Raw genomic sequence first — 17,699 nt, 5'->3', positions numbered from 1 at the left:
ATTGTTACTATAAAAAGCTGTGTAGAAAACACTACGTCCACTCATGGCAGATGTATTTTCAAGAGTGACTTCAGCAAATGGATTAAAAATGACCACGGAATGGTTGGAGTCAGAAGGGAACCTCAAAGCCATGAGTTCCCACTGCCTGCAGTGCTCGGGGACACCCACAGCTCCATCAGTGCTCACAGCCCCATCCCCTGACTGTGGGTGTCTGCAGGGATGGGGCACCTCCACCTCTCTGTGCACCCTGTGCCTCACTGCCCTCGGTGTGAACAACTTCCTTATATCCAACCTAAATCCCTCCTCTTTTAGTTCGGTAGGACCCAGCCGGCTGCGTTGGGTTGTGCTCTGGCCATACAAGAACACGGTGAGCTGACGGTAAATCCTCACGAGCTCAAATCCTGCGCTCCTCACTGAGAGCAGGTCCGAGGCTGTAGGACCCTCATGGGGAATCGCTGCCGGCTGCAGCTTCACCCCGAGCTGGTGCCTTTTGCTGCTCGCCCCGTTGTTTTGGGGCCAGCTGAAACCAAACACCTCAATGAGCTGGAAACGCCCAGGCTCAATAAATCCCCTCCCTGCAGGGTCCCACCTGTGCTGCTCTCTGCAGGTAGGCGCTTTGGGGTCCTGCACTGGGTGTTGTGTGCACTGCTTCCCATTCACTGTGGGGAACGGGCTGGGGACAGGACTGTGCTTGTGTTAAGGCGCCCAGAGATCGTTGTGTCCCGAGGAAAGTCTGAGGCTCCTTAGGAGGGAAAAGAAACAGGTAAAAACAGAGGGAGCTTTTGCCTGGTGCTGCACGGGGGGTATTGGAGTTTATTGCAGCAGAGGATCCTCCTTGAGCCTTTTGCAGCTGAGTTTTCTCACTGCGTTTCCCGTTTGAAAGACGGAGGGTCCCTAAAGCGAGCAGGGCCCCTAGAAATGGAGGTGGGTCCGCTGTTTCCTGCTGTGCTCATCCCATCCTCGTGTCGGTCTGTTGCAAAAGTTTGGGAAAACAGCCCCAAAGTTCCCATCCGTGCGGCGGATCCGCTTCGTGCAGCTTCCGCTCAGGGCCGTCCAGTGGGACAGAACTGGGGGATGCATAGGAAATGCTGCGAAAACGGAAAGCGTCAGCACGAAGGGAGCGGGGCTCCGGGCTGGGGGGGTCGGCGGGGCTGGGCCGGGGCAGTGGGGCCGCCCCCGGCCGGGAGAGGCGGGGCCGGGGCTGGGAGCTCCGCTGCAGCGGGAGGGAAACAGCGGCGGTGGGACGCACGGTACGAGGTTATGGGGGTTATGGGGGCTATGGGGGCTGTGGATCGGATCGGTGGGGCCTGGTCACGGCTTCACAACCCGGGCTGAGGGTGAAGGTGCTGGGAGGGCTTTCGTCTTCTTTTGGGTCTTGGCTCCGTGTTGGGAACGTGGTGGCTCCGGTTCGGTGTCAACAGGGTGGTGAGGTTGGGGTTGGGTCGTGTTGTCCTGTGACACAGTGGTGGCTCTGGACTCTGACTGATGGCCCCACAGCTCGGCAGCCTCGAGCGTCGGCCCGTGCTGGGCTCCTGGCCAGGAATGGATGGGGACGGGGATGCAGTTATGTGCTGGTACAGGAGAGGAGTCTCAGTGGGGTTGGTGGGCTGGGCAGCCTCGCCAAGTCCTCCAGAAGAGGAAGGGCTGCAAAAGGGGAACGCAGGAGCAGACGGAGCCCTTCCCGCAGCAATGCTGGGTGTCAGGCCACATCCACGGGTTGGGACTGGGGTGATGTGAAGGAAGGGAAGTCACGGCTGTTGTTTGGGGTGACAGAGGCCGGGAGGAGCTGGGCTGAGGCTGCCCGAAGGGCTGGGAAAGGCTCTGGGTGTGCAGCGAGGACTGGTCTCAGTAAGGGCTGCTGTTTTTCTCCTGTAGCCGAAGTTTGGGTATGGTTGGAAGTAACATGCTGAGGAAGAGTCTCAGGGTTCAGCAGTGCACGGAGCCCCGGGAGGGCGGTGGGGGCTCAGGCAGCGCTGTGGGCAGTGATGCAAAACGAGCAGCAGCACCGTGTAGCAATTTCCCGTCCGCAGGCTTTGTTCTCAGAACGGAGCGCGGCTCTTGTCACACGGTGCTGAAATGGGAGGTTTGAGATCCCCAGGGAGGTGAGTGATGCTCAGCTCTGGTCTCGCTGCAGGGGATGCCCGCTTGATCCGCAGCCATGTCCCGGTACCTGAAGCACTTCACGGTGGTGGGGGATGATCCCGTCCAGTGGAGCAACGATTACCAGAAATGGGAGGAAGAGGAGGAGGACAATGGGGAGAAGGACTCGGAGATCAAATTGGAGCCGTCCCGTGGTCGCGTCACCTTCCAAGATGTGATGAAGAAGCTCTTCAGTTCACGCAGGTTTCAGGTGAGGTGGAGCAAGTACAGGTTAAACGAGGGCAAAGCTCGGCCTGAAGGCACCTGTGGGAGCACAGATGATGTAGGATCTGGTGCGGGGTGGGAGCTGAGTGGATTCCTATGGGCTCGTGCCCATTTGCTGCACTAGGAGAGGTTCACCTGAGTTCTTCTCCAACAGATCGTCGTTGTCTTCTTGGTCATCGTGGATGCCTTGCTGGTCCTTGGGGAACTGCTGATGGACTTGAAGATCATCCATCCGGACAAGTATCACATAGCCCCAAAGGTAACACACAGGAAGGAATCAAGGTGAACTGCTTTTTACCCCTCTTTGGTGCCTGTCAGAAAGCTGACCAGGCCATGGTCTGTGCAGCAGCTCTGTGTTTCCTTGGGCTCAGCACAGCTCTGTTGTGCTCACCACCCTCCTCTGGCTCAGCCAAAGTCTCCTGCAGAGCTCAACCAGAAGCGTCTTTGAGTGGCTCCCAGCCTGCCCCACACACAGATGGGGTTCCTAGCCCTAAATCCACTCTCTTTCCACAGGTTTTCCACTACCTTTCCCTGTCTATTCTCACCATCTTCCTGGTTGAGGTGGGGTTTAAAATCTTTGTTTATGGCCGGGAGTTCTTCCACCACAAGTTTGAAGTGCTGGACAGCATCGTTGTGGTCGTGTCCTTCATCCTTGACCTCGTCCTCCTCTTTCGGGAACACGAGTTTGAAGCCGTGGGGCTCCTGATTCTGCTGCGGCTGTGGCGTGTGGCCAGGATCATCAATGGTACGTGGCACAGGTTGGGTTTGCTGCCCTTCCCTGGGTTCCTTTGTATGTTAAAGAAAGAGCACAGGCTCCTGTTCTCTCACCAAATTAAGTTTGACTGGAGCGCGACCTTTGCAAGGCTGTGATCTCTCCAGAGCAATAGCAACCCATTGCTGGTGTGGGTGCAATGCCTCGGTGATGGGCATACAGCAGCACGTTCTCCTGCAAGACACCAGAAGGCTGTTCTTGCATCGCTCCCTCCTGAAGGGAGGTGACGCACAGCGTTGTTTGCATCGCAGGATCCTCCTGGCAATGCTTTAGCAGGGAGCAAGGTGAACTGCACCCGCGTGGGTTTGATGGCTCTGTTGTTCTGCTGCGGCTCCGTCATCCCTCCTGGGGTGCTGCAGGGAACATCTTGATCTTCCGCTGGGCTTTTCTCACTGGGAGGCAAAGGATTTTGTGTGAAAAGAGGAATACAAGATGTTCCCAAATTAGACCCTGCAGTTGGAACCATAAACTGACATTTCTGCATTTGCCATAGCTGGAACCATTTCCTACCTTCAAAGAAAGATTCATTTTGTGATTTTATATATACATATATATATATATATATATATAATAATTTTTATATATTTATATTAATATTTTATATATATATATATATATATAATTTATACTGTCAATGAGCTTATCCCTAAAACCTGTGTGAAACCACAGCCCAAGTACAGACTCAAGTATAGACCCAAGCCCGGTGCCTACAAATTTACTCCTGGTGAGTGCTCAGTGCTTGGTGTGAGTCCTGTGAGTCAGAGCAGGAGGAGAAGAGATCCTTACCATACATAACTGGCCCTTCTGATGCTGTTCTGATGGGGGCAGCATCTCTGGAGGCTGAGAGCAACCTGAGGCTCTTTGGGAGTGGAAGTTGGACAGAAAGCGTCCTGGTGAGCAGATAGACAATCTGCAGGAGCTTGGTGTCTCTTAATACAGCATTTCATAGTGGGAAAAACAGCACTGGATTTGCAAAGAAACCTTGAGTGTTTCTATTCCCATGGCAGGGCTGCTCACTGTGCCCACCTGCTTGGTGCTGTACTTGGTACCAAACCACTGTGAGCTCTGGGTGCTGTGCACAAGCATGGTTTGGTGCCTTCAGCCCCTGCTGGTTGGTAGAGGCCGGGTTACAGCAGCTGGGAGCTGTTTGATGTTGTCAGTGCAAATAAGCAGCATTGCTCTTTTGTTTTTGGAGATATGAGCCCCAGAACTGCAGGGCTGCTGCCTGTAGCACTGCAAGCACAGGTGTGCACTGGTGGCTGTTACTGCGTGTTGCTCTATAAACAGCCAGGAGAGCTGTCAGGTATGGAGGACGTGCTGTTCTTGGTGTGCTTACCAAGCAGGTTCCTGGTTTTATTTGGTTGTTGTTGTTTTTTTTTCCCCTTCAGAAAAGGGTGGGAAGAACCTGCCTTCACTGTGGGGGTTAAGTTCACATGTAATAGCCTAAAAATAGTTTGGTAGACAAGTGTCACTTCTGCTCTAAGAGGAAACTGTGCCATTGCTGCTGGGTTGCACAAGGTGAAGCCAAAACCATGTGGTCCTGGCAGCACAATGTGCCCGGGGCTGAGCCGCCCGCTGCTGCTCCAGTGGGTGCTGTGATGTGAGCCCTGCTAGAATGCAGCCCCTGGCTGTATGAGGTGCTGGTTACATCCCCACCAGGCTCTGCCAATGGACTGAATTTACATTCAGGATTTGAATGACAGTTTGTGTGATTAATTCAGCTCTGAGGCCTCTCCCCAGCAGAGCATCGGTATCCGAGTCCCTGGGGTGGGCTCATCTAAAACCCTCCTCATTAAGAAAAGCACTTGGGAAAGGTGGTTTAAAGACGACAGAAGCAGAGATTGAGAGGAACAAGGTTAACTCCCTGCGTACCACTCACCTCCTGCTAGTGGCTGTTTTACATTGTCAAACGAACCCACTGTGAATTGTTGTGCAGGAATAATTCTATCGGTGAAGACCCGCTCTGAACAACAAGTGTCCAAGCTAAAGCAGGTGAACCTGAAACTCGCAACAAAGGTTGAACAACTTCAACACAGCTGTGTGGAGAAGGTGAGAAAATGCTTTTAAATTAAACATGCTTTACCTACCAGCTGCTCCCAAGGACAAGCTGGCCTGGGATTCTTTTGCAAGCTTGTTGCTGCCAGCTTGGTTTCCTCATCAGTGAGTTGTGAGGTGGTGTCTGTGAGGAAGCGCAGCCCTGCCTGTGCTCCTCTGAGCTGTTTCTGTTTCAAAGGAATGATGGCTACCTCTGTCCTACTTGTGTTAGCCACGCTGTCCTGTTTTCATGCAGTGAGGCATGTTTCAGCAATGGGAAGATCTGTAGGAATCTAGGAAGCTACCTTGAGGTCAGAGCTGTGTGAACTTTTGTCTCCAACAGGAGCAAGAAATCGAGAGGCTTACCAGGATGTTAAAGCAGCACGGGCTCATCAGTGAGCAAACGTAGGAGGCCAGTGTTCCAAGTTGGGGAAGTCTGCTGTGGCGAGTGCAGTGCTGGAACGTATCAGATTGACCCAGAAGGTTTTCCTCTCCGCCTGCTTTCTCTGGTATAGTGTCGTCTATAAACGTTTTCTATTTGACCACGTTTTGATTAGATCTTGGGATTGCAAAAATAGCTTTACTGGAAAACTAAACACGTGTGCTCCCTGTAAATGGTGACTCCATAAGACCCTTGTACAGCTGTACAGACAAAAGTGTAAAATAATTTAATAAAGACACCACTTAACATGCTGTACATTCAGGAAGTACCACTCCTTTCAAGGAATGACATTTTTCAGCAATAAGGTTCTTTGTTTGCAACACCCTGTAGAAACCTGCTGTAGCAGAGAGAAGAATCCAGGCTTGAGAGGTCATTTCTTCTCCCTCATCTGACTGTTCATCACTACTCCAACCTCTTCTTTGCCAGCTGTTCTTTTCATATTGTTGGTTGATTCCTTTTCTGTTGCTGCTTGTGCCACTTCATTATTTATGTAATATTCACTTCCAAAAACACCAACATCTGAATTCTTTAGTTGATGATCAGGTGAGCATCAAAATAGAGGTGAACATGCCATCTTATGTCAAACAGTGACTGAATCTCAGCAGCAGGTCTGAGTTCTGATACTGTATTCTCTCATCTCTTCTTCCATTTAAGTGTTCATTTGTAGCCTGCTGGGTCACAGAGTCATCTGCTTCCACAGCTCCTAAATGAACATGTTAAAAGAATTAGAATATGTAAGATGAGATCTAGGTGAGTGGGCTGCTGGGGACAGTTAGACTCCAGGAACAATAAACAAATAAATTAGGAAGCATATTCTAAAGGACCAGGCTGGTGTTTGAATACAATGTGAACTTCTTCAGGTACCAACAGCCCCGGGGTATTTTATAGTTAAAGAGTGAGTCTTGAGGAATAGGTATTTCAAAAGGTGTTGACTGCAGCAGGTTTCTCCCATTGATTTCAGCTGCAGCTGGAGGGTCACTCAGCTCTTCTGAAAGCATCACTTGACTGTTCACGTTCTTTAAAAGAAATGTAATTAATTAGTGGGTTGGGGAAAATAGCTAGAAATATGTAGCTCATTCATCTATAGAAATAGATAAAGCGGAGGCCTTATCTCATGCCACATGATTACTTTAATTAACAATTAGCTCTGCTGTTCACAGAATAATGAAGCCTAGTTTCCTATGGAGCTGTGCTCCTTCCATTTCTGCCTGCTTGCTGTGAGCCCCAGACCATTGGTCTGACCAGTAGCTCTGAGTGCCTTTTTTCTATTGGACAGTTTTGAACTCAGCACACCTACAGTTTGGAAGAAAACTGACAGGCCAACACAGTGCCTGGATAAACTTTGTTTCTTTAGGAAATTGATTAAAAATAGCAATGAGCTTTTTGCTTTTTTTTTTTTTAACTTTTTTTTTTTTTACATTTTTTTCATCTTGGGCACTTACCTTAGGCAAATGGGAAGAAAAAGTCATGTTGTAACTTGGCATTAATGGTGGGCCAAGCTTTATAGCCTGGTTCTGCAGATGAAGAAATATCAGTGAAAACAACAGAACTTGTTATAGGAATAGTCCTTTCTCTTCCCAGAGGAAGCTGCAATGAGAATACAGATGGGCATTAGCCTTGCTCTTCTCCTTGTGTGAATGCTTTGTTTAAACTGGATTTTGGATTTTTGCTGTTATTTGTAATAAGATTTTTCCATGTGTAATTGCGCGTTTCTTTTCAGGGCTGATGTATAAATTTGACTGAAGTATGCTTTGGCAAGCAGCCCGCAGTCATGTTTGAGTTGGAACAGAAACTGTTGGGTACAATACATTCTAATATGAAGTGTTATCTTTAGAGAGATTAACCAGGTCACTGTTGCACAGCTGATACCTAAGCAAAACAAGCCATTCCTTTTATCTGAAATCCTGTAATTTAATTACATACCTTCTTCAATGTAGTTGTAGTGGTTGTTGCTGTAACGTTTACTATTCTGGCTTGTGGATTAACTAGGGATCCGTATTTAGTCCACTTCACTTCTATTTCAAGTGCTACTGGTATTTGGCAGGAGCTCTGAAAAGTGTCAGAAATCCTCTCATTATCTGACTTGTACAGGAGTAACCACAGTATTTATTCATCTTGTTAGATGAGCACAGTGCCCCCCCCAAAAGCTCACTCCAGGTGGTCAGCAGAGCAGCTCAGCCGTGCCTGTGCCCTGGACTGCTGCCTGCACAGACAGCACAGCCTCAGCTTGGGGGTGTCCCTGAAGTTTCTCCATAGGTGACAAACTGACTTCATAAGTGCACTTCAGGCAGGGCTGTTCTACCCGAGCAGTGCTGATGCTTAATGACTGTGCTGAGCTGGCTCTCTTCAGCACGAAGGCTTTCCTAATAGTGATGACATTTTAGTAATGCTGCTGGGACAGTAGAAAACCCTTAACTTTGCCAGGGCAGAAATCTGAAGCGTACAGACTTAAATATTTCTCGATTATTTCTTTTTTTTAACACTCGTGCTCCTGTTTATAGAAATCATCCACTGTTTAGATGCAAAAAAAAAACCACCTCTACAGAAGCTTTAATTGAGGAGGTGCTGTCATTCAGCCCTCTCAAAGAGGCACAAATGCTCTCCTTACAGCAAGAGGGAAATACTCCTTGTTTCTGAATATCCCAGGGAAACTGTCCTCCAAGTTTTTATTAATTTTTTTTTCTTGCACTTTTTTTCCTGTAGGTCTGAGAAACCTAAGCTGAGAACAGGTTCAGATCCCAGAACAGGGTATAGAAAGAGCAATAGTGGGGGGAGAGTTAATCTTTACCTGTTCTGAGGTGTGAAGGTGAGTTATTGGCACCCAGTCGAGCACGTTCTGGGCTTGAGAATTTCCAAATGAGGCCACATACTCAGGAAATCTTTGTCCCATCAGTAAATCTAGGAGGACCTGGGCCAAGGGCTGGCAGTTCATAGCTGCTGTAATTCTTCCAGGGTGGGAGAAGGGGAGGAGAAAAGAGAGTTAAAGCAAAATCCATTGGTTTGGCATGGAAGTAATTTCTCCTTGCTCTCATGCACTGTTCAAGCCTTCCAGCTAAAGTTGCTAATGTGCACAATCTCTCCAAGAGAAGAGAGACCATTGTTAATTAAATGATATTTCTTATAATTAAATGCTCTATTCCCAATACTCTTACAGTGGTATGAATGTCCCAGGATGTGAACAGATCCTAATGGAAAGGGTTACCATGGGGCTATAAAAGCACTGAATAATAAAAATGTAAGTTCTCTTACCGTAACTTACAGCCTGATATCATGTTGTAACCAAATAACACTGGGATTCTGGCTTCCTGTGCTGTGAGACAATCCTGGTTGGCTGTACTTTGCAGAATAGTGAGCTGACCGTATTTGTTAGTGCTCTGAATGATGCCTGATGTAATGTGCAGTTAAAGGGAAATTCAGTAGTTGTGGATTACAAAGAAAGGATCTGTAGCGAGATCCTTAAGGTTCATCTAAAAATGCTGTACTAACCCAAGACTTTTAAACCATGATGAAGCACTAGAGCATGCAACAAAGACCTGAATCTACCTCACTAAGCAGTTCCAGGAGATTGCAGTGAGGATTGAGACGTTGGTCACTTCTAGAACATAGCCAAAAAGCATCAATTTACTTTCAGTAAATAGCAGATTAAATGCATAAGGTGTTCATGCTAGAAAGTCTCAGGGAAGTTGGTCCATAACAAGTGCTGAAAGCAGAATTACAATGGGGAAAGGATATCCTTGTGGCTTGAAGCCCGCTCTTACAGCCAGTCCAACAACATAACCAGGATTACCACTGAAAGGAACTGGATTTGTATTTACCTGCAATACAAATTTACAGTATTACTTCTTATCTTGTACCGAAGTATTTAGAAAATGCTGAAATGTTTCAGTGTTTTTCTGGTTATTAACTGCCTTGAACAGTAGTGAAGTTTTTCTATAAGATTGCAGCTGGTCTCTGATACTGGGACAGGCTTTGCCTTTACTGGATACTCTTGTACAGAGCAACAAGGTGAGTCTTCTAAGCATCAAAAACAGACTTTGGAGACCCTTAATGCCCAGTTCTGAAATGCTGCCTCATCTGTGTAGCCAGGACATGTAACATTTTACCTTGCTGCTAACAATTGTTCTGATTCAAGTTTAATAAGTTTTGTAATTAAATGTCTTTCAACAAGTCATCCATAGCATCTGTAGCAGTTACCTGAGTAAAGCTGATTTCAAAGCTCTGTTGTATTGAAAGTGTTTCTTTGTTAACTGCTCCCAAGACAAAAGAAGCAGCTGCTTCTATTATTTCTCCTGCGTCTGTGTATGTAATATGATAACTCACCTGAAAATGAAACATTTTAGATATTAATTAGAACAAGTAGATAAGAGTATGGACCTACAAGAAAGGAATTTAAAACTATGTAAGTATTGTTTTCCTTCTTCCATGCTTAAGAAACGCTCAGCTACATTGTAGAGATGTATTGTATCCTCAGCTGCAGTAAGAACAGGCCCAGAAAACAGAAGAAACCGAAGTTCAAAATTAAGCAGTATTTTCAATGCTTGTTATTTGCTCTATTTTTCCCATTGTTTCTGACCTCACAAGAGTGGGAGTTTTAAGCCCGTGAAAAAAGCTATAATGTGATCTGACAGACAAAGCCATAATATTTGTAAAGAAGTTTGTAGCCATGTGAGCATATTTAGGTGTAAAGGACGTGACTGTTACCAAATCAAGCCACTGTAAAGCAATGTTCAGAAACAGATCTAGGTTTGGAGCCTCTTCAAAACTGGCTTCTTGATAAACTTCTAGGTGTAATTCTAAATGTTCATCTCCTTAAGATAAAAAGGTAATTTGCACTGTGTATTCCTCTGTCTCTGCTACCACTGTGCCTTAAGTCATATTCTACCAAGGATAATCTGGATTGTAAACTCATTGTCCATTATGTCATGTATGTAGAGCAATAATAAAACAGATTTCATCTTGACTGCACCTTATGTTGCATATTGTTATTGTTTTATTGTGAAATGTACTCTTAATCCTGAAGGCTGTGTTTCTCTTGTGATACTAGCTTTGAAAATGCCGCAATATATGGAAATGGCAAGGCCTCTATCATGTCTGTAAGTTGTGAATCAGAAATTATTTGATGCACACATGTTTTCTACTAAATGAAAGAGGGAAAAGGAAATGTCATACCTACCCCATGAACTACATTGATGCATAGTTCACCTGAAATCATAGGGTTCCTGAGATCATGGCTGGTGCTAAGTAAAGTGTGCCTTCCGTTCAGAGACTGGACAACTACAGACCGGACAGTAATATTAACCTGAAAAATAATTCATGTCATTTCCAAATATTATGTATACTTATTTTTGGCTTCTTCTGTATCATATGTGTGACTCTTCAGAAGTTCTGTTGTGCTGGACAGCAGACAATAGTCCTTTAAGCAAGAGTATTGATGAAGTTAAACTGAAACAGCAAATAAAATCAGCTAATAGTTTTATGTTGGGGCACTATATCAGATTAAAGTTGTCTGCAGATAGCGTATTATCTTGGTGGTGGCATGTAATCTTGGTGTTGCTAATACCATTACTGAATAAAAACCACAGCATTTTTCTCCTAAGGCACGTGTAGGGGATTTTTACTTTACTTTTTGTTCTAAAGAGTAAGGCTAAAGTCACTGTTCTGATGAAGTCAGTGAAAAACTCCCACTGACTATAATAGGGTAAGAAGTCTACCCCCACCAGTTCTGAGTTAGAAAGATACTTACCATCTGACTTGACTTAGGTACCTAGAGGAGAATAAAAGAGCAATTTCAAACAATAGCAAAGGGATGAATTATTACAAGTAGCAGTTAAGTAAAGCAGTTAAGGTTTAATTGCTTTGCCTGTTCAACTCCCTATCATTACAGTGAATAGTGGAAGTCATTGGATGCGAGCTGCTGTATCTAGGTGGTTTGAAAATAACTGCTATTTGTGGCTAGTATGCAAAATCTTACAGCTCAATGCTCTTCTTCCCCTGGCAGCAACTGGAAAGTTTCTTAGTGACTACCAGCAGTTTTCCACCAGACTGAGCTTTGACTGCACTCCTAACAAACATTTAAGGCATTCGATAAGTACAAGATAAATCTAGTATTTCCCTCTGACACTGTTTGCAACTCAGAACTAACACTGAAAAAGATCATTTGCATCAGAAAGGAGAAAAGCATTACTAGTGCTGTGTATCATTTGTTTAATGATGGGGTTTTCTTCAAGGAACTGTTGTGTGGGTCCACTCACCAAAGGCTCCTGGCCTCCCTGGGCTGATGATTTTGACATTTCTTTTGCCAGTGGCTCCACCTGCTGGCACTGAAAGCGTTCCCTGCTCTGCCTTCTGACCATCCCCAAAACAAAATAATTCTTTTATTTTCACGCCCCATCTTCACAAGGGGAACTGCCTACAGACCAGCTTTACTGACCATTTGGCCCCCTCTAATATTCCTCAATCTTTGAACAGGGGGATGCTGTATAAATATGAACCTCCTGTTCAAAAAAGAATGAAAAATTAACCTTAGCTCTGAAAAGCAGCCACATACCGGATTTGGTAGTAAGCTGGATATGAGCAAGATTGCTCTCAGAGGGGTAAAAGGTCACATTCCTTGAGGAGTATAATGAAGATTATTGCACACATGTGCAATAATTCTATATTAACACCACTATTAAAAACTGAAGAGGATCCAACCTTACAGATTCTTTAAGTACAAGATTTACATGCACAAGCACATAAAGTTGCTGTTATTGCACAGTTAGCACAGTGACACAAGCTTCTATCTTCTAGACCGTTATTTCTGCTGGCTAAGCAGACAAGAGTAAATGCTTCTGTTACTTCAGTGTGAAGTAAAAACACTTCTAAAAGCTTTATATAGAAAAGACTGCTGGATTTTTCCTAACCCATGGTTTAAATATCAAAAGGAAACATTATATCCTGTAGGCAATAGCAATTAATTATGGAAATACAAAGCAATATGTAATATGGGCAGGCAGCTACATGATGCTTTCAGATCATACTTACTGCTAAAATGCTGGAGTTGATATAAAATAACATACTAACTGCTTGAACGTTGCCACAGTTTTCCACACTGATTGATCGAATGCATTTTGTAGCCTGGTGTACTAAGAACCCTGGAAGAGAGTCACAAAGTATTGCTGAAGGAAATTAAAGAATAATTATGAAAAACACAAATGAAAAACTGCAGAAGAACAACTTTAACAATAACGATGGGTCTTGCAACCTTCTTTTTTGCTGTTGATCTCCCTTACAGATTTTCAAGAAACTGTGACAGCTCAAAATGTAGGGTTCAAGTCTGCAAGTCTGACCCCAGTTTCATTCAAACTGTGAAAGAAACCTCATTCTGTTAAAGAAAGATGTCTTAAAGAGGTTGCCCAGTTAGGTCATGCTTATGCAACACCTTCTACCCTCACAGTGTCACCCTTGTACTATTTTACTATGTCAATTAAATCAATTATTAAGTCAGTGGCATTTTACCATTGCATAAATAAAACACTAAAAAGAGATGCCAACCAAGGGTTCCCATAGCTAACTCTGAATATCTAATGTAGCTGCAATACAGCTTCCACCCTATGTCTAAAAAAACCTCCAGAGACTCAGAAGATATCCATAAAACATTTGTTCACAGATCTTTATCTGAATTTACATTGGTGTGATGGTTTACTCACTGATTAAGCTCAAGTTAGAACAGAATTCTACTGGAATTCAAATACATTTTCCAACCTGCAGGGTTTGCATCAGAGCACCAAGAGGAGACAACAGGGCTAGGCAGCCTGAGAAATGCATCCACCGTCTGTATAGGAACACCATACTGCCAAACAAAATGACATATTCAAATACATAGGTGTATTTCAGTTCGTGGAAAGTTTTAGAGCATTTGCATAGACAGTAAATCCGTATAACAGAAGTTATTTTTTTCCATTACATCTGTCAACACCACATACCACATTGCATGTCAATTCTTAAGCCACCGCTAACAGCTTTCCTTGTTCAGAACAGCTGGTTACTTTTCTCGGATCTTAAATCCTAGTTCACTTTTGAAGAAAGCTCATACAACACTACATGTTTCTTTTTGCATTTCTATGTTTAAAGACCAAAACAAAGATTTTTCCTTTTACAGTACTGCAATTTTTTACAAGCAAATGCAAACTTGCTCTTTTATGAAGCAATTTAATATTACTTGAATCATACTCTCATGTACCTCATATCTGTAACTTTCGTTTGCATCAGAAGGATCTGAAGCATCTGAGTTCACACTCCAGCTCTCGGGCTCAGCACTGAATGTAGCACTTCCATACTTTTTGAGCAGTTGATCAAAATTTTCAGCAGTAGGTATTTCAGGGGAACGAAAGGAGAGTGCTTGTTCATCTGCCAAAACATTTGAAAGAACAACATGACTTTTAGGATACAATATATATATATTAAGGAAAACATCACTTTTCAACTCTCAATTTGCCAACAGAAAATTAGATTAAAATTGTTAATTAAGCTTAGTTAGAACCAGGAGCGTGCTTTCAACAGAGAGGATTAAGACTTGGAGCATGAGATAGTTTCACAAACAGAAGTATTACAACATAAGGACCGTGAGTGCACAGAATAATCAGTTTTCTGACAGGTTTAGTTATTGTTAATTTTAGTCTATTTTTGTACCTAGAGAACTTATAAAAAGAGACGTCTAATACTTAATATTGGCAACAACATTACTTACAGTTTGTAGCATGGATGCAGAAAACACTGGGATTTATGTGGTCAACTAATTTAAAAACTCTTCCTGGTGGATTTGCTTTAGTATCAAGTGAATATATTGCAGCTTTCTGACTACAAAGATGGCTGTCACCTCTGCAAGTAATAACAAAAAAATCAGTGATCCACTAGAAGTTACTGCTGACCATATTTTAAAGTTCTCTTTGCGTGCTGAGGCAGCAAATGGGTAATTAGGCAGAGTTAAAGCAGTCAGTGGCAGGGACTGAGAAAGTAAACAGCTTTTAGAAATGACCTTTTAAGCACGGAGCTGAAGTTAAATGATGAGGTGAAGCACTGGTTAGTAGTATCACAACCCGTATCAAACACCCTTTTTCCTTAGAGTTTGAGGTGCCATATGTAACCTCTCACCTGTGAGCAGGCAAAATCCATTCAGCAATTACCACAATTACACAAATGTACATAAATCCAAATGTAAATAATGAGATCCACAATACTTGCAGGCATTGGAAATTTCATGCAAAAAATGAACGTTTTATAGAAAAGAATTTTTGGGGACAACTACAGCTTCATTTAATGCATTTCTAGTTGACAAAGACAGAACAGTCACCTGAGGCAATTTAACTGTCATTCAGGAAGGCGTTGATTAGACCTTTCTGATATATCTAAATATCTATAAATGGGTAGCAGTAGTCATTATGTGCAAGAACAATAAGAAATGGCAGTCTGGGATGACTGCTAATTCAAATTTCAAAGCACCAAGAATAAACCCCAGCGCTGAGATTGGCATAATTTATGCAGAAGGTGGGTTGAAATGCTGTACTTATTGTTCTGAGAAGCCACCAAGAGGTTTTATATTAAGATAATAAAGTGAGCTTTCATAACTCGTTTTTGAGAGGATGGAATTAGGTAAAGGTGTTTTCAGATAAACTGTAAATAGCAAGGAAGTAACTATCCATGTTACTTCATGCATATAATGTTACATTCTACTGTTTGTAAAGTGACAGATTGGCAGCGAGGCAGCAGGCTGGGACCATTGATTTGTAAAACCAGGATCAGAGCAACACTCACACTATTTCATTAAGCCCTGAATTGATCATGTTTCTAGTTGATACTGTAAACCTCAATTAGAGGTTACTGAGAAGCTACTGCTGGATTATGGAGGTGGCCAGATGGTCGTGTGGCATCAGCTTTCTTAAATTCCAGACACTGCATTATATTGATGAAGGTCTGAAGATACATTCTTCATCCCCCAGCAAAAGGCTTCATCAGTTGAGCACCCACACATAGTAGGACAGTACAACAGGAAGAAAAAGGAAGAAGCACAAATTTAGAAAAGAAGGAATGAGAAAGTGGGCCGGGAGGCCAATTTGCTGTTCTGCCTGGTTGGGAGCCAAAACCTGGTGCTGCAGGGATTGGTAAAAAGGTGGGCAGGGGTTAGGATGGCACGGGAAGAGACTGGTTAGGAATTTGTAAGAGGAGAATATAGAACTCATGCAAATACACACACCAAATAAGACAATTTTGTATTTCAGATAGCTGTTTATTCACTTACGTGACAATAGGAACCGAACACGTTGTAAAGAGACTGAAATCTGCTTCACTGCAGTCAGGGTCACAACAGCAATTTACATCACACTGTGCCACCAACAGATCACAAACACACAGCTTGGCAACTGGAGAAAAGATTGAAGTTAGAATTAGGACTGGAACTTTGCACACTACAGCATGTTCCCTAACACTTTCAAGTTTCACCTCGCCTTCTTCTTGACAATGGTCAAAAGTCTATATCCAACTTTATGCTGGTTTTTTGTGTTTTTTCTTTTTTACTTCTCCAGGTCATTTTTTGAGAGTTCGCAAGCATTTTAGGGGCACATAACAAGGCCAAGAGCATACCAGAATCTGACACTTTTTTTTTTTTTTTTTTCCCTATGAAACTGAAAAAAGCAACAGGAGTTTATGGGAATTTTCAAGGTATGAAGGTATGAAACTAGGTCTGGTGTAAGAAAACATACAAACAAGGCAGTGATACTATCTTTAACTGTCTGTTACAAGGTAGTGAAATTCTGTTTATCAGTTTGTTTCTTGTATTTGGATGAAAAAAAAAACAAACATCATTTTGGTAAGAGCAGTCATTTACAACGACAAACATTTGTGATTTGCATTGTGATAGCACTATATATCCACAGAAACAGGATTTGATATTTGAGGCAAACTGTTGTGCCACAGCAATAAAGACCTGGAGAACGAAGCAGGATAACTGCCTCACAGAGGAGGAACCAGAGGAGCCCAAGGGCCCAGCATTGAGTGGAGACTCACAAGGAGGAGATGGTTTCCCCTCGGGCCAAGCCCCCCCACCCCACCCGGCACCCACCGTCCGTGAGCGGGGCCGGCCCGCTGCGACCCCGCTCCCAAGCGGCAGCACGGGTCTTCGATGGCGTCTCTGGGCTGGATGGGAGATCAGTGCTGGGCTCGGCTGCCCGAAGCGGTGATAAGAAAAGAAGCAGGCCAAGCCTCAGCGCCGCCACCATGACGGACACTGCTAGGCCGCCCCTACAGACAGACTAGGCCTCCCTTAGCAACGGCCTAGGCCTCCCTTAGCAACGGCGCCGTTGCCAGGGAGCGCGGTGTGTGATGGGAAACAGCGCCCCCTGCTGGGCATCATGGGGTTCCACAGAGCGGCACCTCAGTGTGTAGGACGAGATGAATCAATAATGCATGTCCGCCATCAGAGATACATTAATTTATCCATCAACACGAATTAATTAATAATTTGAAAGGGCACTAAGTGGGAATGCCTATGAAATGGAAACTCAAGCAGTTTAAAATGCAGTAGGTTGCTGTTGAGGGATTTACTGCATTACAGTGTTACTTTAAGCATCAAGGTTTTGATGTGTTTAAACATTATAGTCTGTATTTGTGATACAAACATTGCGGGATTAAGTCCAATCAAGGGACTGGTTATATACAGAATCAACATGTGTATCTGATGCAATGCTAAAATAAAGCAAAAAAATACTACCTACATTTCGGTTTCTCTCCTTTAAGCATATTTTACTAATTGAGCTGAATTCATTTTCAGTCCTATAACTAACATAGACCATAGCCCTTCTAAATCTGTTGTAAATAGCTGAATTATTGCTACACATGCAAAACTTGCTGTTCTCAGAACAAATGACACCAGAGTTCTCAGAGTCCTGGACCAATCGATATTTATCCTGAATGTACTTAAAACTATTCGGATCGAGGTGAACAAACTGGCAGAGTCACTATGTTTCTCTTCATCGGGGAAGATGTCAGAAATTCTGCTTAAGGACATGTATCCTTCTGATTAAATAGTTTAATTTCATTTTTGGATGTTTAAGA

General features: G+C 43.9%; 2 protein-coding genes across 3 annotated transcripts; one reads left to right on the top strand and one right to left on the bottom strand.

Annotated features, from left to right (window-relative positions):
- The first annotated feature begins 1,191 nt into the window (after positions 1–1,191).
- Positions 1,192–10,577, top strand: HVCN1 (hydrogen voltage gated channel 1). Its single transcript, XM_015877884.3, has 6 exons — positions 1,192–1,250; positions 2,135–2,350; positions 2,519–2,623; positions 2,878–3,109; positions 5,073–5,185; positions 5,514–10,577. Exons 2-6 carry the CDS (start codon positions 2,159–2,161, stop codon positions 5,577–5,579), a joined length of 708 nt encoding a protein of 235 aa, XP_015733370.1. The 5' UTR covers positions 1,192–1,250; positions 2,135–2,158; the 3' UTR covers positions 5,580–10,577.
- On the bottom strand, positions 5,816–16,907 carry TCTN1 (tectonic family member 1). Of its 2 annotated transcripts, none has more exons than XM_032447781.2 (15): positions 16,708–16,907; positions 15,889–16,009; positions 14,341–14,471; positions 13,834–14,000; positions 13,356–13,443; positions 12,636–12,745; positions 11,356–11,376; positions 10,786–10,911; positions 9,807–9,932; positions 9,345–9,427; positions 8,862–9,002; positions 8,401–8,557; positions 7,536–7,661; positions 7,055–7,199; positions 5,816–6,628 (listed from the first exon to the last, which is right to left on the bottom strand). In XM_032447781.2, the coding sequence occupies exons 1-14, from the start codon at positions 16,862–16,864 to the stop codon at positions 7,056–7,058; spliced, it is 1,698 nt and encodes a 565-aa protein (XP_032303672.2). In that variant the 5' UTR covers positions 16,865–16,907; the 3' UTR covers positions 5,816–6,628; position 7,055. The 2 variants fall into 2 exon arrangements, with proteins under 2 accessions (XP_032303672.2, XP_015733358.2); XM_015877872.3 differs by having other exon boundaries at positions 5,816–6,315.
- Between the last annotated feature and the right edge of the window lie 792 nt (positions 16,908–17,699).

The sequence above is a fragment of the Coturnix japonica genome, chromosome 9 (genome assembly GCF_054131305.1).
Source record: "Coturnix japonica strain WE chromosome 9, WE-NBRP24, whole genome shotgun sequence".
Taxonomy (NCBI): domain Eukaryota; kingdom Metazoa; phylum Chordata; class Aves; order Galliformes; family Phasianidae; genus Coturnix; species Coturnix japonica.
Note: the sequence above shows the minus strand (reverse complement) of the source record. Positions and strands in the feature narration are given on the sequence as shown.

Coding starts and splice junctions, on each gene's coding strand:
- HVCN1 (XM_015877884.3), top strand. CDS start 2,159: ATGTCCCGGTACCTGAAGCACTTCACGGTGGTGGGGGATGATCCCGTC. Junction 2,351..2,518: donor TCAGTTCACGCAGGTTTCAG/GTGAGGTGGAGC, acceptor CTTCTCCAACAG/ATCGTCGTTGTCTTCTTGGT. Junction 3,110..5,072: donor TGTGGCCAGGATCATCAATG/GTACGTGGCACA, acceptor ATTGTTGTGCAG/GAATAATTCTATCGGTGAAG.
- TCTN1 (XM_032447781.2), bottom strand. CDS start 16,864: ATGGTGGCGGCGCTGAGGCTTGGCCTGCTTCTTTTCTTATCACCGCTT. Junction 9,003..9,344: donor GCGGGCTTCAAGCCACAAGG/ATATCCTTTCCC, acceptor ACTGCACATTAC/ATCAGGCATCATTCAGAGCA. Junction 8,558..8,861: donor ATATCAGGCTGTAAGTTACG/GTAAGAGAACTT, acceptor CCACCCTGGAAG/AATTACAGCAGCTATGAACT.